Source organism: Callithrix jacchus, chromosome 6, assembly GCF_049354715.1.
Source record: "Callithrix jacchus isolate 240 chromosome 6, calJac240_pri, whole genome shotgun sequence".
NCBI classification, from domain to species: domain Eukaryota; kingdom Metazoa; phylum Chordata; class Mammalia; order Primates; family Cebidae; genus Callithrix; species Callithrix jacchus.
Window position 1 is genome coordinate 18,482,647 of NC_133507.1, and position 24,393 is coordinate 18,507,039.

The 24,393-nt window shown below is 42.5% G+C and overlaps 1 protein-coding gene across 15 annotated transcripts in view; it reads left to right on the plus strand.

Moving 5' to 3' along the window:
* FANCI (FA complementation group I) overlaps nucleotides 1-24,393 on the plus strand; it is a 119,645-nt gene that overhangs the window by 94,738 nt on the left and 514 nt on the right. For 7 of the 15 annotated variants that reach the window (XR_013536642.1, XR_013536644.1, XR_013536646.1 and 4 more), the window contains 21 exons: nucleotides 750-818; nucleotides 2,301-2,402; nucleotides 3,367-3,564; nucleotides 3,642-3,763; nucleotides 4,593-4,757; nucleotides 5,649-5,828; nucleotides 8,867-9,033; nucleotides 9,361-9,446; nucleotides 10,387-10,503; nucleotides 12,928-12,979; nucleotides 14,338-14,465; nucleotides 14,564-14,632; nucleotides 14,808-14,901; nucleotides 15,195-15,382; nucleotides 16,559-16,612; nucleotides 16,694-16,753; nucleotides 18,474-18,530; nucleotides 21,246-21,317; nucleotides 22,717-22,812; nucleotides 23,362-23,469; nucleotides 23,984-24,178. Coding sequence is in view for 3 of the 15 variants with exons in the window: in XM_035303765.3 (XP_035159656.3) it covers nucleotides 750-818; nucleotides 2,301-2,402; nucleotides 3,367-3,564; nucleotides 3,642-3,763; nucleotides 4,593-4,757; nucleotides 5,649-5,828; nucleotides 8,867-9,033; nucleotides 9,361-9,446; nucleotides 10,387-10,503; nucleotides 12,928-12,979; nucleotides 14,338-14,465; nucleotides 14,564-14,632; nucleotides 14,808-14,901; nucleotides 15,195-15,382; nucleotides 16,559-16,612; nucleotides 16,694-16,753; nucleotides 18,474-18,530; nucleotides 21,246-21,317; nucleotides 22,717-22,812; nucleotides 23,362-23,469 (2,184 nt within the window). In the remaining 12 variants the exon portion in view is untranslated. Of the gene's footprint in view, nucleotides 1-749; nucleotides 819-2,300; nucleotides 2,403-3,366; nucleotides 3,565-3,641; nucleotides 3,764-4,592; nucleotides 4,758-5,648; nucleotides 5,829-8,866; nucleotides 9,034-9,360; nucleotides 9,447-10,386; nucleotides 10,504-12,927; nucleotides 12,980-14,337; nucleotides 14,466-14,563; nucleotides 14,633-14,807; nucleotides 14,902-15,194; nucleotides 15,383-16,558; nucleotides 16,613-16,693; nucleotides 16,754-18,473; nucleotides 18,531-21,245; nucleotides 21,318-22,716; nucleotides 22,813-23,361; nucleotides 23,591-23,983; nucleotides 24,179-24,393 lie in introns of all 15 variants that reach the window. The other 8 variants (XR_013536647.1, XR_004744384.3, XR_013536648.1 and 5 more) reach the window with 8 other exon arrangements.

Sequence of the window (24,393 nt, forward strand, 5' to 3'; positions counted from 1 at the left end):
CTAATTTTGTATTTTTAGTTGAGATGGGATTTCACCATGTTGGCCAGGCTGGTCTCGAACTTCTGACCTCAGGTGACTCTCCTGCCTTGGCCTCCCAGAGTGCTGGGATTACAGACGTGAGCCACCATGCTGGGCCTGTATCTTTTCTTTAAACAAAAATATTTTTTTGATCAAGTCTCATTTGGTTTTACTCATGGATGAACTATAACCTATAACCTCTTTTCCAGGTTCCAGAAAGAAAGATCTCCCCAGGATTACTAATTTTTTTTGGAGACAGAGTTTCACTCTGTTGCCCAGGCTGGAGTATACTGGTGTGATCTCAGCTCACTGCATCCTTCATGCCTCAGCCTCCTGAATACCTGGGATTACAGGGATTCGCAACCACGCCTGGCTAATTTTTGTATTTTTAGTAGAGACAGAGTTTTGCTATGTTGGCCAGGCTGGTATCGAACTCTTAGCCTCAAGTGATCTGCTTGCATCGGCCTCCCAAAGTGCTGGGATTACACGTGTGAGCCACTGCACCTGGCCTTCCCAGGATTTTAATCTGAGCAGTTCTTAACTAAGACTAGGAAATTTTGGGTGGGAAGAAAATATGGTTATTTATGTTGAAGCATTTAGGACCATCAGATACAGTCTCAGTAGGGAAGAACTGAGAATAGGATAAAGGAAGTGTTGTTTTAAAGTTGTGATAGTCCAAATCATTAGTATCTCTGTTAAAGTGCTTATTTCTTCTTTTTGATTCCTCTCAGGGTTTTTATGATGTTCTTCGAAGGAACTCTCAGCTGGCTAATTCAATCATGCAAACTCTCCTCTCACAGGTAAAATATATTTTTATGGATACAGGGAAAACAGATAATGAAGGATTGAGAGACAATTGGTGTTTTTTAGACCTTTCAAAATATAAAATAATTTCCAACTAATACACTGGTATTTTGTGAACATGCTGGGGGTTTGTGATGCTATTCTGGGTTGTCTCATCTCGGTTACCACTCACCTGTCTGCCGAAATACCATCATCTAGCAGTTATCCCTTTGAGAATCAACAGTCTGTATCCTAAGTCAGAAGAACATTTTGAAGAACCATTTATATAAGAACTATCAACAGCTGGATCCATTATATTTCTGAAAGAAAAAAGAAATCTGAAACAAATATAGTAAAATGTTATTTCTTAAATCTGGGTAACAGATACACGGATGTCTTTTAGGTTCCTTTCTGTACTTTTCAGTTAACGTGTTTTTAAATTATGAAATATTTCAAAGGACCATCAAGATTAGAAGGATTCATATAGAGACTCTCTACCAGGAGGTTTAAATTATGAAATATTTCAAAGGACCATCAAGATTAGAAGGATTCATATAGAGACTCTCTACCAGGAGGTTTAAATTATGAAATATTTCAAAAGACCATCAAGATTAGAAGAATACATATAGAGACTCTCTACCAGGAGGACTCCTCTAGGCTCCTCTAGACCCCTAGTCTATCATTTTGTTTGTTCTCTATCAGTGCCATTGCTCTGTGATAGTTATGACGCTTCATTTGTAATTAAAGTCTCAGATGTGTGAACATTACTGGAAGGTCCCATACTATCCATCAAAAGCTTTTCATTTGGCCTTGGGCTTGATCCTATATGAAATTTATATTCTGTTACATTGTATTTTTCAAACTGTAAACAACACATCTACATTCACACATTTAACAAAAATAGAAAATTATGTTCAATAGAAAGCTTAGAACAGTGCTTTCTGACTCAGGTTAATATGCAGACTAGTAAAATTCTGCAGACTGCAAAAGTTAAAAAGAGAAAAATAATCAAATTTTTTTCAGCTCTCTTATATGCCAAATACTGTTTGAAGTATTTTACATGTATTGTCAAGTTTAATCCTTATACAATGAATATTAATAATATCCTCATTTTTAAGATGAGGAACCAAGGTACAGATACATTTATAAAAACCTGTGATAAGTAGTGGTACTGGGCTCTTGGACTCAGCCAGTCTGAGACTCTGGATCCTGTATTTTTAACCTCCAAGTTAACTGAAAATGTTGAGTACATGTACAAGTTTAGGGACAGAAGGGATTGGAATAGGGAAGGTGATTCTAATCAGTACAATATCCAAAGCAAGAGCAAAGGATATGGGTGAGCCAAAGCAATAAAAACTTGGCTGCATTGTCCTTTGAACAGTTGGGAAATGTGTCTTAGAAGGCATGAGACATTAAAGATACCTTTCACCTGACAAGTTAAAAAAGCAAAAAGCATTTATAAGCCAGGATGTCTTTTTTTTTTTTCTGACTATGCACAGTTAAAACAGTTCTATGAGCCAAAACCTGATCTGTTGCCTCCTCTGAAATTAGAAGCTTGTATTCTGGCCCAAGGAGATAAGATCTCTCTACAAGAACCACTGGTGAGACTTTTATTCTTCCTTCAACCATAATTTTTACCATTAAGGATAAGGTTGATCTTCACAAAAAGATACCTTTCGCTGTGAAACTCTCTTCCTGGTTCTTCCGATGAATGTTTACTTTTAAGTCTTCCCTACTTACCGTTTCTGAACCATTATAATTTTCGATCTATTGGTAAGTTATCTCTATGTTAGCCCTTTACTAAATCAAGGCTTACCCCAGAGAGTATCTTATCTCATTTATGAGTCTTTGATTACAGTCACTAAATATACACTAGAGTGGGGAGAGTGATGATGATGTCACCTAGGAACAGATGAACCTAGGAACCTGCCTCATTAGTCCAGATGAAGTATATGATTTAGGCTGAACCAGGATTGGCACTGTCGAACCTTCAGAGGAGCTAGGCCTGGTTGAGTTTCTGTTCTTATCTAGCCTCAGAAGAACAGGGAAGAGGATAAAAATGGAAAGTCCCACCCCAAGCAACTTAGAACTCTTGGCAGAAAAAGAGGAGGAAGTCTTTCAGTTGCCATATCTTGCCTTCATTTTTGTGCCTTCTGTGGCATGACATGTCCTCAGCCTAGATCTAAGATGCTGTGTTGGTCTCCTAAAGATTCCCTCAACATAAACCTCTATCTTTAGAATAGTCTCTGGGACTCAAATGAACTAGAGAAGATTTAACTTCACCACCTAGCTCCAGGGTTATTTGTTTCAGACCAGAGACACCACATCTAATGTTGAATTTTGAGGTGTCAGCCACTTAGGCCAATTTTGGGGGGGAAGCATCAGAAAAGGATGCTGCTGTTCAATTTATTTTCCCAGTTTTGTTAATTTAGATGGACTTAATTTGTAATGCTAATGAGTTCTTTTCTTTAGCCGTACAGATACGAATTATTTGTGGGTTATGAACACCTTATAGGTTATCCTTCAACACTCACGAGTATTTAATTTACTTACTTTCTCCTACAGGATTATCTGCTTTGTTGTATTCAGCATTGTTTGGCCTGGTATAAGAATACAGTGATACCCTTACAGCAGGGAGAAGAGGAGGAGGAGGAGAAGGAGGAGGAGGAGGAGGAGGAAGAGGGATTCTACCAAGACCTAGATGACATATTGGAGTCCATTACCAATAGAATGATTAAGAGTGAGCTAGAAGACTTTGAACTGGTAATTGCTGAGTCCTCAGCCGTATTGAATGATGGGGTTCTTTAGTAGCTTATTAATTTTTATCCTGTGTCTTTTAGGATAAATCAGCAGATTTTTCTCAGAGCACCAGTATTGGCATAAAAAATAATATCTGTGCCTTTCTTGTGATGGGAGTTTGTGAGGTTTTAATTGAATATAATTTCTCCATAAGTAATTTCAGGTAATGTATTGCTATACCTCCACTTGTAATTTGATGAATTCTTCTTTTTATGTATATATTTTTACTCTAGCAATATTCTAGGCAGTAAACAGACCACAGACTGTGACACTATCTCCTAAATGAACACCTAGTCTAAGACTAAACTGTGTTCTTTCCACTAGAGAGCATTCAAGTGCATGCTTCCCAGGCCTAGGAAATGAAAGCCTCCAGCAGGCTTTCACCTCCTCAGAATTTCCCAGACCCTGAATTCAAGAACTCCTAATGATAACATGGAAATTTTGATTGGTGGGTGGTAGTATTGGACTTTCATACTCTGCAGGGACTGGTATAAATAAGGGAGGGGAGGCCAGGCACTGTGGCTCATGCCTGTAATCCCAGCACTTTGGGATGCCAAGGTGGGGGGATCATTTGAGGTCAGGAGTTCAAGACCAGCCTGGCCAACATGGTGAACCCCCTTTCTACTAATAATATAAAAATTAGCTGGGTGGTAGTGGCAGGGACCTGTAATTCTAGATACTTGGGAGGCTGAGGCAGGAGAATTGCTCAAGCCTGGGAGGCGGAGGTTGTGGTGAGCTGAGGTCACACCACTGCACTCCAGTCTGGGCAAGAGAGTGAGGCCCTTTCTCAAAAAATAAAAAAAATAAGGGAGGGGAAACAAAACCCAGATAGATGAGTGTGACCTAAGAGTACTATATTAATGAAGTTCCATTCATTTATAATGTTATGTCTAAAATATGATATTTATAGAAACGTTGTGATTTCCTTATGTGTAAAAGTAAACCAAAGTATTCTGATGTTTGTCCTTGGTTGTCTGTTTGGTTTTTCACAGTAAGAATAAGTGTGAGAACATTCTGAGCTTATTTATGTGTTACAAGAAACTCTCTGACATCCTTAATGAAAAAGCCGGTAAAGGCAAAACAAAAATGGCCAACAAGACAAATGATAGTTTCTTGTCCATGAAATGTGTGTCCAGTCTTCTCACTGCTCTGTTCAGGTAGGTTCCGCTGGTGTGCTTAACGACAGCCGCTCCCTGAGGATAGGAGGCCTGCCTAGGCGCACTCGTTTCACCTAGTTTGGACTACAGTAAGAACTAAGTCAGGAGGTTTTAATTGTCTTGAAATGAAAGCTGGACAATCCTATGTAGGTACTTTATATAGGTACCTTGGATCATTAAAGGAAAAATGAGAAACAGTGGTCTAATAAAAGACAGGGATGAATTCCAACAGGGTATTTTAAGAAAATCTATAAAAGTAGCTTATACAAAACAACAGATTTTAAAAAGCAGGGGGCAGGCGCGGTGGCTCGTGCCTGTAATCCAAATACTTTGGGAGACTAAGGCTGGTGGATCACCTGACATCAAAAGTTTGAGACCAGTCATGACCAATATGGTGAGACTTTGTTTCTACTAAAGATATAAAATTAGTGGGGCATGGTAGCACGTGCCTGTAATCCCAGCTACTTGGGAGGCTGAGGCAGGAGAATTGCTTGAACCCGGGAGGCGGAGGAGGTTGCAGTGAGCTGAGATCACGACATGGCGCTCCAGCCTGGGCAACAAGAGCAAAACTCCGTCTCAAAAAATAAGTAAGAAATAAAAATAAAAAGGTAGGGGGTGACCGAATTAAAGATACAAAGGGACAACAAAAAAATCCTAAAAGACTAAGACTGACATTTACATTTTATCAAAGTAAAGGATTTGGGGAGGGGGAGAAAATGAGGAACAACTAAGAGTAATGATTATGAAAGGGCATCCATAGCCGTGACTGTAGCTGGGCTGCCTAGAGAGTCTGCCATTCAGAGCTTATTGGCAAGCTCTGTTGGGTGTGCAAAAGCTTAATTCCATATCCCAGTAGCAGTAAGGGAATCTTTTTTATTTCTCTCTCTCTAGGGATAGTACCCAAAGCCACCAAGAAAGCCTTTCTGTTCTCAGGTCCAGCAATGAGTTTATGCGCTATGCAGTGAATGTAGCTCTGCAGAAAGTGCAGCAGCTGAAGGAAACGGGGCATATGAGTGGCCCTGATGGCCAAAACCCAGACAAGGTTTTTCAGAGCCTCTGTGACATAACTCGGTAAGCCACTCCCACCCCTTAGAAGCCTATTCCACTTGGCTATGGTTTCTCCAGAGAACACGTTGGGAATACAGTTTGAACTTGGACATATTTTAAGAGTGAAAGAATACAAAAAGTTAGCTGGGCGTGATGGCAGGTGCTTGTAATCCCAGCTGCTTGGGAGGCTGAGGCAGGAGAATCGCTTGAACCCAGGAGGTGGAGGTTACCGTGAGCTGAGTTCCCACCACTGCACTCCACCCTGGGTGACAGAGCAAGACTCTATCAGGCTGGGCGCAGTTGCTCATGCCTGTAATCCCAGCACTTTGGGAAGCCAAGGCAGACAGATCACCTGAGCTCAGAAGTTTGAGGCCAGCCTGACCAAACCCCATCTCTACTAAAAATACAAAATTAGCCGTGCATTGTGGTGCATGCCTTAATCCCAGCTACTTGGGAGGCTGAGGCAGGAGAATCACGAACCCTGGAGGCGGAGGTTGCAGTGAGCCAAGATCGTACCACTGCACTCCAACCTGGGCAACGAGCAAAACTCCATCTAAAAAAACAAGAACAATAAAAAAAGACTGTCTCAAAAAAAAAAAGTGAAAGAAAATGCAGTAATTGACATAGGATCTTTTTCTAGTCCTGCCTTCCCCTGGCCCCCGCCTTTCGTTGTTTGTTTGTTTGGTTGTTTTGAGACAGAGTCTCGCTCTGTTGCCCAGGCTGGAATGCTGTGGTGCCATCTCAGCTCACTGCAACCTTTGCCTCCCAGGTTCAAGCAATCCTTCCACTGCAGCTTCCTGAGAAGCTGGCACTACAGGTGCATGCCATCATGCCCAACTAATTTTTACATTTTAATTTAATTTAACTTACATTTAGCAGAGACAGGGTTTTACCATGTTGGACAGGCTAATCTCAAACTCCCGACTTCGTGAACAGTCCACCTCAGCATTCCAAAGTGCTGGGATAACAGGTGTGAGCTACTGTACCCAGCCCTTACTTTTTTAAAATTTTCTGTAGAGATGGGATTTCACCATGTTGCCAAGGCTGGTCTTGAACTCCTGGGCTCAAGCCGTATGCCTGCCTCAGCCTCCCAAAGTGCTGGGATTACAGGCCTGAGCCACTGAGGCCTTTTTTATTTTTTATTTTTTTCCCCATTTAAAGAGGTGGGGTTTGTTATGTTGCCCAGGCTGGCCTTGAACTCTTGGCTTCACTGGGGCTTCTAGTCTTGCTTTGATATGGATTGTTAGTCACATATGAAATGTTATTCTGTTATCAGAGGAAAAAAAGGGATATTACATCATGATTAAGTGATTCAAAATACTTACAGCAAAAACTGATGAAACTGAAGGAAAAATAGAGAAATCCTTAATTAAAATCAACCCTCTCCCCGTAGTAAAAAAAAAAGAAACAGTAGCTAGAATATCTCCTGGAAGGAGGCAGAGGATGTGAACAACACTGTCACTCAGCTTGATTTAATACGCGCAGAACACTCCACAGCAGCTTCAAAAGACAGTATTTTCATGTGCACATGGTATATTCACCAAGATGAACCGTATTTTAGGCCATAAAAACTCAGCAAATTAAAACAGTAGAAATCATTATGTTCTCTGACCACAACAGAATTAAACAAGAAAGCAGTAACAGAAAGATATCTAGATAATCCCATATAATTGGAAATTAAATGCACTTTTAAATAGCCCATAGTCAAAAAGTCCTAAGGGAAATTAGAAAATATCCCGAATAGAAACAGACCACATGTCAAAACATGTGATCCAGCCAAGCACTGTTGAGGAAATTAGAGCAGTTAGTGATTTAAAAATCTCAAATCTCTCATATAAACTTCCACATTAAGAAAACAAAAAAAGAGCAGATTGTCATGAAAGTAGTCAGAAGGAAGGAAACAGACAAAAGCACAATTATGGGGAAAGAGAAAATTAAAATAGAAAACAGAAAAAGAAAGGTAGTTCTTTGAGAAGGTCAATAAATGTAATGACTTTAGTCAGACTAATCAGGAAAAGAGAAGACACATTACAGATGCAGAAATGAGGAAATGGGGACATCGCTGCTGATCCTACAGATGCTAAAAAATTGGTAATAGAATACTAACAGTTTTATGCCAATAAACTTTAATGGATAGGTTTCTTGAAAGCTCATTCAACAAAAAATAGGCAACCTGGCCGGGTGCGGTGGCTTACATCTGTAATCCCAGCACTTTGGGAGGCCAAGGTGGGTGGATCACCTGAGGGTTAGGAATTTGAGACCAGCCCGGCCAACATGGTGAAACCCCGACTCCACTAAAACAATACAAAAATTAACCAGGCATGGTGATATGTGTCCCAGCTACTCGGGAAGCTGAGGCAGGAGGATCACTTGAACCTGGGAGGTGTGAGGTTGCAGTGAGCTGAGATCATGCCACTGCACTCCAGCCTGGGTGACAGAGTGAGACTCCATCTTGGAAAAAAAAAAAAAAAAGCAACCTGAGTAATCTTATTTCTATTCAAAGAACTTGAATTTGTGGTTCAAACTTTTTTCACAAAACTTCAGATCTAGATCTAGTCAGTGGTAAACTCTACCACATGTTTAAGGGAGAAGTAATGTGAATTCTGTGTAAATTCTTCTAGAAAATTAAAGAGGAGAAAACATATTCCAATTCATTTAATTAATGAGGCCAGCATTACCCTATTACGTAACCAGACCCCAATCATTACAAAGAAACTGCACAGCAATATCCCTCATGAATATACAGTCTGCTGTGTTAAAGGCAGACTCGGAAGGCTGTATTCTGAATGATAACCACTTTTGTATCGTATTTTGTAGAAAGTAAAACCATAGGGACAGAAGTTAGATCTGTAGTTGCTTGGAAATGGGAGGAGAGAATTGACTATCTGAGCACAAGGGAACTTTCAGAGTGATAGAAATATCTTGACTGTGAGGAGATTACACAGCCATGTACATTGTTTTAAACTCTAGAACTGTTCACCTACAGGGTATGAGTTTTACTCTATGTAATTTTATCTCAGTGAACTTGTCTTTAAAAACAAAACCACTTTCCCCTGCTTCAGGGTCTTGCTTTGGAGATACACTTCAATTCCTACTTCAGTGGAAGAGTCGGGAAAGAAAGAGAAAGGAAAGAGCATCTCACTGCTGTGCTTGGAGGGTTTACAGAAAATATTCAGTGCCGTGCAGCAGTTCTATCAGCCCAAGGTTCAGCAGTTTCTCAGAGCTCTGGGTAAGCACTGGAGTACCAATAAATTGGCTTGATTTGGGTTTCTCCTGAACTCAGCCCTTAATTCCATTTGTTAACCTACGAAGACATTTGAGAACAATCCTAGTGTTGCTAAGGAGTGACATCTAGTGGATTCGAGATTGGCACGCAGTGGATTACATTCAGCCGCAAAGAGTGACTGGAAAATGGAGTAATAGTGTTAAGGAATCACAAAATTTTAGAAATACATTTAAGTTTGCCTTTAGACTTTTTTTGGCTAATGTTTTAGCTATTAAAAGGCCTAAAAGCATGAGTTTATATCAAAGAAAACAGTTTGTTTTCCATTCCCAGATGTCACAGATAAGGCAGGAGAAGAGAGAGAAGATGCAGACGTCAGTGTCACTCAGAGAACAGCGTTCCAGATCCGGCAGTTTCAGGTGAGAAGCCTCTTGAAGCTGCTGTACTGGCCGGAGAGGCCTTGCAAGGGAACTGTTAGCAGGGGCAGCTGGAAGAATGGGCAGACGGTGAGCAAGTAGGAGAGGAATTTTTTCCTTGGGTCATCCAAGCAACAGGACGTAGCTCTCAGAATGGAAGATAATGTATTTCAAAGGACCCTAGTGAGGATGTGTATTTAGCCACCCCAACCTGCAAAACTCATTACCTCCAAGGACCACTGCTGGAATTGATACAGACATAAAGGAGCCTTCAAGGTATACATACAGTCTATGTTTTTGTTTTTGAGTCTGTGGTATAATTTGACTTGGTCTGATAGACTGCAGAAAGACTGGACAATAAAGCTTATTAGTTTCTAACCAATCGTTGTCAAAATAGCAGGATGTTCTATCACAGGACTTTTTCATTTAACAAGTGATTTTGAAGTCCCTACCATGTGCCAGAAACAGTTCTAGGTGCTGGGAATATAGCAGGAACAAAAGAGACAAAATATTCCTATCCTCCTGGAGCTTTCGTTCTAGTAGAGAGACACTGACAAATAAATAATCAAATACATGGTTACTTCAGGTAACAGGGAAGGTACATAAGGAATGCTGGGTTTGGTGCCTGGTCTAAGTCTGAGAATGACAGATAGGCTCCAGGGTGGTGTGAGCCACCAGAAATTGGGTACATAGTTCCTTACATACGTTTAGCATGGGCTTGAAACAGAGTCAGTTTTTAGGAAGATTCTCAGAGAGGTTTATGGTCAAAAACAGCTTAGGAAACTGCTGCTCAATCTAGGCTTATTTTCAGATTTTTATCCTCTTAGAATTTTGGTAGCTTTGAATTCTTTCTGTCCCAATCTAAGGAGTCTCTGACTAGATGCCTCTTCTTCCTGGTAGGAACGTGTCTGCTAATGTTGCTGTGTGTGCCTTCCTTTCTCAGCGGTCCTTGTTGAATTTGCTCAGCGGCCAGGAGGAAGATTTTAATAGCAAAGAAGCCGTCTTGCTAGTCACTGTTCTCACCAGCTTGTCCAAGCTCCTGGACCCCTCCTCTCCTCAGGTACTGGTACCCGTCACTTAACCTCATTTAGCTTTCCTCAGATGGCAAGGACTGTGGCGTCATAAAAGTGTATCTCTGTCCTTTTGAAGCTGAGCTTATTTTACATAATATATTTAATTATACACCTGAGTTAATATAAAACCTATAAGATGTATTCTTTCCTACATAATGTGTCTACCACAACATGCATATATGCAGCCATACAGGGCAAGAACATACTGGTTTGGTTTTGTCTGTTCCGCGTAGACGGAAACACCGCAGAAAGAATCCTGTGTTGATCTTTGGTGCCTTCAACCTTCTGAAACCTGAGTTCTTTGCTGCTCTCGGTGTTTCCCCTTCTTTTCTAAGTAGAAGGTTGGTTAATGGTGGAGAAGGCAGTTGCCTTTTTCAGCAGTCACCTAGTACTGACTTAGGAGGGAATTCAACAGAAGAGGATTAATTCAGAAAGTGTAACTATAGTGCCAAAGCAGAAACGTCTTTGCAGAGATGTGTGTAAGTGTGCACGCGTAGGTGTGGAGTTGTGCACCCATGTGAGCGTTCACACGCAGAAGAGTAAGACAAGAGCCACGTATTGGGGTTTTGATCCATCCAGGAGTAATTTTCCTGTAGGATGGTAGTAATTTTCCTTCAGGAGCCCAGGCCTGTATGCTCCTACCACGTCTGCTTCCTGGGCTTGAGAAAGACAGTGAGGCCCCGGGTGAACTCCTCTTTACGTGAGCCTTTGCCTCAGAAGACTGCAGCCTGGGAGTGCTACAGCGTTTGGGCACTAGAAAACTGACCTGCTTCCTATTGTCCTACTTCTAGCTTTGCCCAGACAAAGTCCCTTTTGTGACTCATTTCATCCATTTCCAAACAGCTCACCCCCACTCTGCTTTCAGCTTCATCCTTTCATACTGCTACTTTTGCTGCAAAGAGGAAAGGACTGGGAAAGAAATGGGCAATTGGGGCAGGGGGAAATTTGAGGGAAAAATAAATGGATTTGGAAAAGCTAAAATATATAGGAAAATTTAAAAATTGTTCTTTTTTAAACTCTTAGATTTTTAAACTTTTTACCACCCACCCCTTCTTCCTTAACGTCAGGTAGTCTTTTTAAAAATTTTAAAATTTAGGTAGGGCGTGGTGGCTCATGCCTGTAATCCCCAGCACTTTGGGAGGCTGAGGCAGGTGGATCACGAGGTCAGGAGATCAAGACTATCCTGGCCAACATGGTGAAACCCCTCCTCTGCTAAAAATACAAAAGTCGGCTGGGTGTGGTGGCGGATGCCTGTAATCCCAGCTACGTGGGAGGCTGAGGCTGGAGAATTGCTTGAACCTGGGAGGTGGAGGTTGCAGTGAGCTGAGGTGGCACCACTGCACTTCAGCCTGGTGACAGAGCAAGACTCTTGTCTCAGAAAAAATTAAAAAATAAAAATATTTAAGAACAAAGAAAAAATAAGTAATTTAAAATTTAATTTTGAATGGGTGATAAAGTTCTCTGATTTGAAAACCATAGATTATCAAGAGATTTCTGTTGAATGATCTCCCCTATCCATGTCCTCCATCCGTTCAGTTCCTTCTCTCCCCAAATAAGTAAACACCTTTAGTTTTTTGTGTCCTTCAAGTTTCTTTATTCCTTCCCAAGTAAATACAGATTTTTATTCCCGATCCTACCCCTCTTCACACAAAAACTTGTTCTGCGTCCTGCTTATTTCACCGAACACAATATTCTGAAGCTATTTTAATATCGGTTTGTAGAGCTTTCAGTTAGCCTCTTAACTCACGTTTTCCTCAGCACATCAAAACTGCATTCTTGATAGTGATTTGCGCTTAAGTGTAACTGCATTTCAGTGCTTTTATAGCTGAAAGCCTATTCCAGAGAACTGCGGCAGCAGAACGTTGACTGCGTCTGGTGATGCAGACCCCTGCTATCTGAAGACCTTAAGTCTCCTGCACTTAGCTAAGAATATTCTGTCTGCTTTCTTGCCTCTTTTAGTTTCTCTTCTTTATGCCCCTTCTCTGTTCTGATCACCTTTGTTCTCTTGGCCTCTAAGTGCTAACTCTACTGTTCTTAGAGCCAGGATTCTTGCCCACACCTTTCTGATAACCTGATATCCTCAACTGGAGCATGTGGGGACATGGGAAGGAAAGAGGGAGCTTTCGCCCTAGACCACCATGGTAGACATGAAGGAAGTTCAGGTATGAGGACCCCAACACTTTTGGCTGTCAGTAGGACATAGACATTGAGAATTAAATTGTATGTTATTCTCATAATTCTTATAATTTTTTACTTATTTTTATGCCCTTCATCACATATTACCCCTTGAGATCCAAGAACACATTTTGGCAAATAATTGTCTTAGACATGGAAAGGTCTAGGACTCTTCTGATAACACCCAGGCCTGTGTCTGGCCTGGTTCTTTAACATCCAAATGATCTCTAATTTAGTTTTCGCAGATGTTATCCTGGACATTGAAGATTTGCAAGGAAAACAGCCGGGGTGAGTTTTCTGCCATGTTTTCCTAAAGGCTTTATATAAAATCACGATCCTCCAATGGCATTTAGGAAAGAAAAGATATTCCCCATTCACTACACATTCATCAGAGTGGCCAAAAGGAAACAGACACCTAATACCAGTTAGTTGTAAGTGTTGGCAAGCATGTAGAGTAGTTGGCTCTGTCATTCACTGGGGGTGGAGGCATGAATTAGTATAACCACTCTGGAAAACTGTTATCTGACAACTAAAATTAAACATATGCCTATGACCCAGCCATCCAATCACAACAGAAAACCATGGAAGAATTCTCTTAGCAGTGCTATTTTATTTTTTATTTTTTTGAGATGGAATCTTGCTCTGTCGCCAGGCTGGAGTGCAGTGGCGCAATCTTGGCTCACTGCAGCCTCTGCCTCCTGGGTTCAAGTGATTCTTCCACCTCAGCCTCCCGAGTACCTGGGACCACAGGTGCGTGCCACCATGCCCGGCTAGTTTTTGTATTTTTTTTTTTTTTTTTTTTTAATTGAGACAGAGTTTCGCTCGTTAACCAGGCTGGAGTGCAATGGCGCGATCTCAGCTCACCACAACCTCCGCCTCCTGGGTTCAGGCAATTCTCCTGCCTCAGCCTCCTGAGTAGCTGGGACTACAGGCACGTGCCACCATGCCCAGCTAATTTTTTGTATTTTTAATAGAGACGGGGTTTCACCATGTTGACCAGGATGGTCTCGATCTCTTGACCTCGTGATCCACCCGCCTCGGCCTCCCAAAGTGCTGGGATTATAGGCGTGAGCCACCGTTCCCAGGCAGCAGCACTATTTTAACAGGTTAAAAACAAACCCAAGTGTTCATCAGCATTAGAAAGGATAAAAGACTTATGATATATTCACATAGTGGAATCCTATACAGCAAATGTGCAGGGGCAAACTACACAGACACACAGTTTGGAGAGGCTCTCACAAACATACTGTAAAACAAAAGAAGCCAGGCGCAAGAAGGGGTACTTACTGTAGAATTCCATTAGGTGAGGTTCAGAACTGGACAGAAGTCAGGACTGCAGTTTCCTTGGTGGGACAAGTTAGGAGGGAGTCCCTAGAATACTCGTAATGTACTTGATCTGGATGCTAGTCACACGGCGATCATGACTGACGATGGGAGATGTCTGCCTCTTTGGGCACGCGGATAAAGAGGCATCATTGCAGACTAGCTGCTTGGCTGTAGTGTGCGTAACACTAGGATGTTGTGCCTGGGATGTGACAAGCTACCTGTTTTGGTTAGGCACCCCACCCCCACCCCCGGTACATGTGCCTCAGGGACCTGACTGGGTTATAACTTACCTTTTCATTTTCTTTTCTTCCTGTTCCTAGAGGATGCCTTGTTTTGCAAGAGCTTGATGAACTTGCTCTTCAGCCTGCATGTTTTGTATAAGAGCCCTGTCACTCTGCTGCGTGACTTGTCCCAGGATATCCATGGACACCTGGGAGATATAGACCAGGTACTAGACTGAGCCTTCAGTACCATACCCTGTGTGGGGATGGAGGTCAAGGGAACAACCTTACTGTCATTACATCTCACCTCTATTTTCTTCCCTAGGACATAGAGGTGGAGAAAACAAACCACTTTGCCATAGTGAATTTGAGAATGGCTGCCCCTACTGTCTGTGTAAGTGCTGCACCTGAGCCACGGGGAGCAGCTCTGTCATTCCTTCCGTTCTGCTCCATATGAAGTGGCTTGTGTCCTGAGGCCTGTTATCCACCTGTAGGTGGCCAAGTGGCCACGGTTATTATATTACCTCACAGCTGTGTAGTGGATCACAGCAGACACTCTTGTCTTTCAGTTACTTGTTCTGAGTCAGGCAGAGAAGGTCCTAGAAGAAGTGGACTGGCTAATCACCAAACTTAAGGGACAAGTGAGCCAAGAACCCTTATCAGGTAAGATAAGTTCAACTGGGATTCCAGGAATTGACTTGAGCAAGGTCAACCAAAAATCAAATTGGGCTGTGCATAAACGTGGAGTCCCTGAGCAAGTGAGACTTTTTCGTATGTGATGAAAGAAGTAGGAGATCGTATGGCTCATCACAGCACGATTGTTGATTCACTCTGCATATTGAATGTTCATTTTTCCTTAAAGGTGTTCTAGTTGGTGGTAATCAATTTCTCAATCTCCTTTACTCTTAACTGGAAATGAAGTTGGGTTTGAATGTGCCAATTTTATTTCCCTTCAGAAGAGGCCTCTTCTCAGGCAGTCCTATCAAGTCATCCTGTGGAGAAGGCCATCATCATGCAGCTGGGAACTCTGCTTACATTTTTCCACGAGCTGGTGCAGACAGCTCTGCCATCAGGCAGCTGTGTGGACACCTTGTTAAAGGACTTGTGCAAAATGTACACCACACTTACCGCACTTGTCAGATATGTGAGTATTTGAGAAGCAGATTTGCCCTCACCATTCTACCACGGGGAGCCAGGAGATCAGGCTGGGGCAGCAGGTCATGGTTTCATTTTTATTTTGGTCAAAGGTGGCAGGCATCTCCACAGGCCAGGGAAAAACAGTTCATAATTCTAAATCTGCTTTTGGGCTAGGTGCGGTGGCTCACACCTGTTATTCCAGCACTTTGGGAGGCCGAGGTGGGCAGCTCACTTGAGGTCAGGAGTTCAAACCAGCCTGGCTAACATGGTGAAACCCCTTCTCTACTAAAAATGGGTGTGGTGGCGGGTGCGTGTAATCCCAGTTACTCAGGAGGCTGAGGCAGGAGAATTGCTTTAACCCAGGAGGCAGAGGTTAAGTAAGCTGAGATCTTGCCACTGCAGTCCCGCCTGGGCAACACAGAAGACTCTGTCTCACAAAAAATAAATCTGCTTTTGGAGTCCCTTAATTCCTTGGCATGTATGTGGCACCTGATTGAGAATGAATGCTTCTTTCAAATGCCTTCTGAGGTTTAATCTAAATTATAACTATCTAGAATTAAATCTGAGTCCATATTGCATAGAAATTCTAACCAGTCTGGACACTTAAGAGATGTTTATTCCTTTTTTTCATTCCTTTAGCATATAGGTGTTAAATATCTTATAGATCAAGTACTAAGGTGGGGAAGAAAATACTTTTTTTATAAAAAGACAAGGCATACCCTGCTCTTAATGTTTGTTTATAGCAATGATCCATATTAAATACTTAGGCACAGATAACCCAAGAAAGATGTGAACCATCCCTTCTCACAGCAGTGTGGCTCTCAGAATGTGCAGCTCTAGCTACATGTGTCTCACCTGCTGTGGTGGAAATACCGAGAGCCTCTTCTCTTTATTGGCATCTTTAAAAGGAAAAACAGCCAAGTTGTTGGGTTTTGACCTGCAAGGACTTACCAGCTTGAGATTTTAAAGAAATGAGAAAGTTAGAAACAAACCCTTCATTACCTATTGTCTGGGATGCTTGGGAGCTTTGGAGGAGGGGAAGAAGGAAGCCTTGTCTCGGCTTCTCTGAATTTGCCTTTGCCGTCTCCTGTGAGGACGGTGCGTCACACTCCATCAGCTCACTGCAGCAGCTCTTGGACTTTCATAGGGTAGTCTGCTAAACTCAGGAATCTTTTTTTATTAGTATCTCCAGGTGTGTCGGAGCTCTGGAGGAATTCCAAAAAATATGGAAAAGCTGGTGAGTTGAGAATGCCTTTCCTAGGAACGGGGGAAGTGCTTTCATTGTTGGTTATATTGGTTTCCTTCTCCCTTGCTGCAGGTGAAGCTGTCTGGTTCTCATCTGACCCCCCTGTGTTATTCTTTCATTTCTTACGTACAGGTAAGTGATTGAGAGGCAGTACCCAACAGATCTTCAAGAAAGGATTTCTTATGCCCAGGGGACTATTGATCACCTGAACTGAGCATATATAAACTTTTGTCCTTGCTTGCCACAAGCCAGAGGCACCCATCAGAGACTGAGCCAAGGCTTAAGGGCTTTGCATCAAGGAGATCTTTATTCATGTAAAGAAACCAGTTTCGTTTAATTTGGAGAAAGGAAGCATATGTGTTTGCATTCGGAGCAAGGGAGGAACAAGCATGCTGGGGCCCAAGAGCTTGGTTTATTTCTGGGTGACTGAAAGTCCGTGCCATGAGATGTCCTCTGGGAGTGTGAGCAGAACAGCAGCAAGCTCATGGAGAGGGCTGTAATGAGACAGCAGTCAGTGTGAGGGTGCCTCCGGGGCTTTCTAAGTGTCGTCTGGCTCCGAATACCATCAGATTCCTGCGGTACTTGAGTCTCTTTTATTGTTTGCTTAAAACAGAGTTTTTTAACCTCACCGCTATTGGCATGTTGGGCCGGGTAATTCTATGTTGTGGAGCCTGTTCTGTGCATTTTGGGGTGTGGAGCAGCATCCCTGGCCTCCACCTATCAGACGCCAATAGCAGTGCCCTAGTTTTAACAGCCAAAAATGTCTCCAGAAACTTCCAGTCATCCTTAAGGGACAAAATCACCCCTGGTTGGAAAGAATAAGAAACGAGAGATGTGCTATGGCCTCAGGCCACTTAGTCATGCAGTAAATGTATCACAGGGCTGTGACTGATCTTTGAAGAATCAGAGAAAATGCGCCCATTAAGTGTCAATCTCAGCCAAGATTCTAGAACCAATTATTAAAGCCACGGATTGTGACCACTTTGATAGTGATGCTTCACTTGTTTTCTGCCTCTGCATCACTTACAGGCACAGTATCATTCTATTGGTAACTTGCCTCATTATGTGTATTCAGGGTGTCTCTTCCCCTCCCTTTAAGAATCGGTGATCAGCTGGACACAGTGGCTCATGCCTGTAATCTCAGCATTTTGGGAGGCCCAAGCAGGTGGATCACCTGAGGTTTGGAGTTGAAGACCAGCCTGGCCAACATGGTGAAACTCCATCTCTACTAAAAATACAAAAAATTAGCAGGGCATGGTGGCAGGTGCCTGTAATCCCAGCTACTCAGGAGGCCAAGGCAGGAGAATCACTTGAACCCAGAGGGTAGAGGTTGCAGTGAGGCAAGATTGCACCATTGCACTCCAGCCTGGGCAACAAGAGCCAAACTCCATCTCAAAAAAAAAAAATCTGTGATCAGGTAGGCTGTCATCTGGATTTAGCTGAAGGAGTTCTTAGTAATGGGCTGATAGTTGAGGCTGTCTGTCACCTTGCCTTTGTATCAGTTTTGTGATCTGTGTCAGGAATACATCATCCATTTTCTGTATCCAGCCAGTAGCCAGCTGTCATAAAGCTTTTACTTCTGGGCCTTTTCTCTCACCCAGATGCTTGCAGGAATGCTTTCTCAACCCTCATGCTTGTAAATTTTCATGTAGGTGCCAATCATCAAACAAATCTGTTGTCTATATATAGGATATATATCTCTTCATTCCCATATTGGGGTTTTGAGTTTCCTCATCTCCAACTCTTAATGTATCTATAAAGGCACATTCCACAGAGTATCCTGTGTAGACTGAGACACTCCTCAGAAAAAGGAATTCAGTGAGAAATGCTCATACCATATTTCTCATCTTAGAGATTCATGGCGTCCATCTGCATATTAAAGGTGCTGAGACCAGCCATGGTGGCGGAGGTAAGATCACTTGAGGCCAGGAGTTCAAGACCAGACTGAGCAACATAGACCCCCCTCCATCTCCACAAAACCTTTAAAATTTAGCCAGGCATGTGCCTATAGTCCCAGCTTCTTGGGAGGCTGAGGCAGGAAGATCACTTGAGCCCTGGACTTGGAGGCTGTGGTAAACCATGATCATGCCACTATACTCCAGGGTAACAAGAGTGAGATCCTGTCTCAAGAAAAATAAAAGCAGTGCTGAGAGTTTCAACAATATGTTCATGAGTAGTTTTCAGACCTATTCAAGAACATTTTTAAAAAATAACCAATGTTTCTATTTGGCAGAATAATGTTCCAGAGTAGAGAAATACTGCTGGGAAATACTGCTGTTAGATCCTATTTACTACCCTTGTTATGATTCAAGAGTCACATTATCTAATCATTTTATTAGAACCGATAATGCTTAGAGAACCTCTACCTGGTGTGCTAAGCTCTTTTCATACATCATCTCACTCACCCTAGCTACAGGTTGTGATTAGTATTTATTCCTATACGCACGCTGAGGAAGGGTAATCAGAATGCCCAAGAACACACCGTGAGGAAGAGGCAGATCTGAGACTTGAACCCAACTAGTTTGACTCGATCGCAGGAATTGGCACTTTTTCTGTAAAGGGCCAGACAGTAAATATGGGTCATACAGTCTCTGTCACACCTACTCAGCTCTACTATCACAATATAAAACCAGCCATAGACAATGTACAAATAAATGAGCATGGCTATGTTCCAATGAAATTTTATTGTCAAAAACAGGCAGTGGCATTTTATACTGTGGGCTGTAGTCAGCCAACCATTGCTCTAGAGTCGGACCTGATACCTGTTGACATGTAAAATGTTGGAGGGTTTGGGGTTTTTGTGTTTCTGACCCCATTCTCAAGCATTTTCTTCTGGGAATCACTGCTACCTCCTAGACTGCTATTCTTTTCCCCCCATTACACAGTAATCAGTTTCATTTCTTCCCTGGGCATTTTCCTCCTCCTCCATCCATACTGCATGTCAAGCCTTACTGACAAGTCAGCTGATCTGCACAGGCAAACATATTACATTTTTCTGTTTTTGTGAGCTGCACTTAATGAGTGCCTCTGGGCAAGAGCCCATGCATGGTTCCCTTAATTCCAGCTCTTATCTAAAAATGGCAATTGCATTTTCCACATCTCATTGAGCTTTTCTTCTCTTGCAGCCCCCTCTCCATTTCCTCACTTCCTTAGATCTCAGTGGGAAGAAAGCAACGAAAACCATTGCTCCAGCTCTTAGCATCCTGCCCAGAACTGTATACCTTTAAAAGATGCTTCTCTTCCAACTCTAATTTTGTCCTGCCTGGGTCTGTTGGAGTGGGCAGGTAACAGGGTCCCATCCTTGATGCAACCTCCGGGAAGATGGTTTACTTCCCACTTGGTCAGTGAGGTCAACCTGTGACTGCCTCCTTGCCTCCCACTTAATAGGGCTTCACCCTCTACCATCCTCTGCCCTGCCTTCCAGGGCCCAAAACAGATTTCTATATTCCAGCCACTCTGGAATGTGTCCGGTTCCTTATTGTCCAGAACATGGCATGTGGAACAGCCTCCTGTTTCTCTCATGGCTCCGCTGGCATAGCTTCTCAGTATTTTCAGGTCCGTTTCTTTATTCTGTTGTCTTCGTGGAACATGGGATGTTCCTTCCCTGAGGTTTAGCACTCCCTTTGAGGTAAAAGCTTCCTACATTTCTGTACCCTACAGTTGGGTGGTTTTTCTCCCCAGTCTCTCTTTACTCCAGTCTTGAGTTTCTTTTGCCTTATCAGAATCCTATGTCTCTTGGTTCCTTTCTTTATATTACCCAATAACGTACAAATGGGGAAGTGTTGCTGTGACCCTTTAAGCCTTTCTTGAGCATGATAACCCATAGCACATCAAATGTATCTGGTTTTGGCTTTGCTGACTGAGGAAAATAGAATGTATCTGGTGATTGCCTGTAAGTGGGAAGACTGCAAGGCCCTGCAGCAGCCGCCTCAACTTCCTCTCCCTTATGGAATCCATTTAGCTTACTGGCTAAAATAGAAATAGAACTGCCTATTCCTGCTACCACCTTTACAGTCCCCATGTTAACCATTCTTTAGTACCTCACCAGCCCCTTGGCTGACCCAGTGCAGTAACCGTCCCGCCTTCAACTTCCATGTGCCAGCTCTAAGAACAGCAGATTGTAAACCTCCCAGCAATTGAAAACTATCTGAGGATTATAAAGCATCACATTTTTTCCGTATCTTCTAACACCTGTTGCACAGATAATCCTGTTTACCCCCCAGACTTTGTCCTCAAACCCTGTGTAACTACCTTCCTAGAAAATTACCACTAACAGCTGGGCACGGTGGCTCATGCCTGTAATACCAGCACTTTGGGAGGCTGAGGTGGGCAGATCACCTGAGGCCAGGAGTTTGAGACCGGCCTAGCCAACATGGCAAAAACCCATCTCTAATAAAAATACAAAAACTAACTGGGTGTGGTGGCATGTGCCTGTAGTCCCAGCTACTTGGGAGGCTGAAGCACAACAATCGCTTAACTCAAGAGGTGGGGGTTGCAGTGAGCTGACATTGCGCCACTGCACTCCAGCCTGGATGACAGAGCAAGACTGTCTCCAAAAAAAAAAATTACTCACAAGCATGCTAGCTCTACAGAAAAATCATCAAGACAATGTTTGTTTCTTTAGAATAAGAAGAGTAAAAGCCTGAACTATACGGGAGAGAAAAAGGAGAAAACTGCTGCCGTTGCCACAGCCATGGTAAGCTGCTGACACTGACCATTAAAAGATGGTTGTTGCTGAACCTTGAAAACATTAAGTGAAAGAAGCTAGTGACAAAAAGACCACATTGTGTGATTCTGTTTTCATGAAGTGTCCCAATTAATTAAATCTAAAAAGGCCAACTATTGTGGTAGCATAGAGCTAGGTGGGTTGGGAGATGTGGGTAACAGCTAAAAAGGGTATGGAATTTCTTTTGGGGGTGATGAAAATGTTTTGAAATTGATTGTAGTGATGGTTGCACAACTCTGAAAATACTGAAAAAAAATGTACATTGTGAGTGAATTGTGTGGTATATGAATTATAGCTGTATAGAGCTGTTACCAATGTATGTGTGTGTGATATACATGGCTCCTTCTCAACTCAGGAATTTTATGATCAGATGGAACATCTTCTTTTTCCTCTGAACCAAAAACATGTTTCATTCAGGAGGCATCAGAAAATCTGGGGTTGAAATAAAAATAGTAAAATAACTTAAGATACTCCATTGGGGGAAATTATATTATTTTAGGTTAAAGTAAAATAACTTATGATACTCCATTGGGAGAAATTATTTGTAGGTCAAGTTGGTGAATGCAGAATGTGCTCTCAAAGATCTGTAAGAGTCAGCCAGGGTGCAGGAAAGTAGGACCTTAGCACATTGCTGGCCAAGTCGAAAATGAGCACAGTCTCTCTGGGGGCTGAGCAACAACTGTGAATCCCAGGAGATAAACATTCTGATGTAACAATTTCACTTTTAGGATGTACAGGCCTGTGTAAGGATGGTCCTCACAACATTGCTTATGAAATTGAAATATTAGATACAAAGATATCCATTAATTGAGAACTGGATAAATAGGTTATAGTATATTTATACTGGAGAGTGTTATATAGACACAAAAAATAAACATCTAAATGTTCAGCTATCTGGAATTATCTCCAAGATAATGTTAAAAAAATACAAATAAAAAATGTAGAAGGAACTACAAATTACAACTCAAATTAGGGGAAAAGATATATAATCCCAGCAGTGAAAATTCATATGCAGACCAGAACAAGGAAATATAACTAGGGTGAGAATAAGCATAAGAATATCAAGTCAGAAAAGCAACTAAGTTTCTGCAAATGATCCTGCCCTCCTCAGCCAGTCTCTAGATAACAACAAACAACGGGATTATAAATGGAAAGGATCACTGCAATTATCTCTACTGGCATTTGGGTCCTTTGAGATTGAACTGCCAAAAGTTTTAAATTACTGGTATATAAGTAAAACTGCATTTGATTGGGGGGGAAGACACTAGTTTCCCCCAAAGCCATACAGTTTTGGAAGTGACAGCTTCAGAGGAAAACTTCAAAAATCGGTTCAACGTGAAATTTAAGTCTTCACGTTCTTTGCCCTTAGGCCAGAGTTCTTCGGGAAACCAAGCCAATCCCTAACCTCATCTTCGCCATTGAACAGTATGAAAAATTTCTCATCCACCTTTCTAAGAAGTCCAAGGTAAACATTTTCTATTATGTGCCACCATTTCCATTTACTTTGACAGGGGATCTGGTAAACTAAAGCAGCACAACTACAGTGCAGGTAAAAAGACTCTGGTCCATTTGTGTGTTTGCCAACTCCCCCTTTTTTTTGGAGACCGTGTCTAATTCTGTCCCCCAGGCTGGAGTGCAGGTTCAAGCCTTCTGCCTCAGCCTCCATAATAGTTGGTATTACAGTCATATGCCATCACACCCCACTACTTTACTGTATATATGTATTTTTTGTAGAGAAAGGGTCTCACTATGTTGGCAGGCTGGTCTCATGGCCTAAAGTGATCTTCCCGCCTCTGCCTCCCAAATTGCTGGGATTATAGGCATGAACCACCACACTCAGCCTCTTTGCTATTCCTGATCTGATGGCCTGAACCCCAGCATACAGAAGGAAGTGGGTGTGTGCTTGCTTTAGGCAGAAACTGAAAGGTTGGTCAGGTACACTGAAAATGGCTTTAGCTGTCCTGGCAGGACCTATGAGTAGGGAGATGCTCTCATGCTCACAATCCCGTCACAGGTGAACCTGATGCAGCACATGAAGCTCAGCACCTCACGAGACTTCAAGATCAAAGGAAACATCCTAGACATGGTTCTTCGAGAGGAAGGCGAAGACAAAAACGAAGAGGTCAGTGCTGGCTTCTATCTGGAGCCCAGCAAATCCCAGCCACTCTTCTAGCTGGTTAGCAGCCTGTCTAGGAGCAGTCACAGACTGGAAGGGCAACAGACTGGGAGGAACGGGCTAAAAGGTAATCAGGCAAAGATGAGAGCCAGGGACTCTGAGGGTTGTAGACTTTGGACCACACCAAATCCTATGAAGTTGCCCTGACTTGTATACATTTTTGGTAAACGCTTCTGGAACTGGGTGGTAACAGTATCCTGCTGTGGGTCCTTTTCTGTTATCTTTTAAACTACTGGATGATGAGCAGGTTTAGCAGCCTGACCCAGAAACTAGTTTACTTCTCATGTCATGCCTTCATTCAAAGGCCACTCATTAGTCTGGGTTAAGGCTCCTTCCTTCAGTTCATGCCAGTTGTTTAACCTTTTCCCCTGCAGTTTGTTCCTCTCCCTTTACTCCTCCAGTACCACACCCCATCCCTGCAACATCTTCGAAACAAAACCTAAGCTTTCCTTACTTCCAGCACCTACGGTTTTCATCTGAGTCTTGTCTAATAAGTCGCATATCAGTGACCCACTCCCATTTCTGAATTGGAAGTTTACATACAAATGCCCTGGATTTCTGGCTTCTCAAGGATTTGGAACATGCCTCCTTCAGATGATTACACTCCAGGCTCCCATCCACTCCTTTACCCACTTGGCAGCAGCACTCAGGAGAGGCAAGTGGCCATTTTGATGCCAATGGCTTCTTCTGTCATTCCGTCCCAGGAGTCTCCTCAGTATAGCAAAAGTCCTAAGAGGAGGAGTTGGTACTGCCTTACTCTACACTTTGGAGGACTCCCCCTCCTCTTCAACAGAATTACCTCTGTTGAAGAGGTAATTCTGAAGGGGGGAAAGCACTACTAACGCAGGCTTTGATGAGAAGATAAAGAGG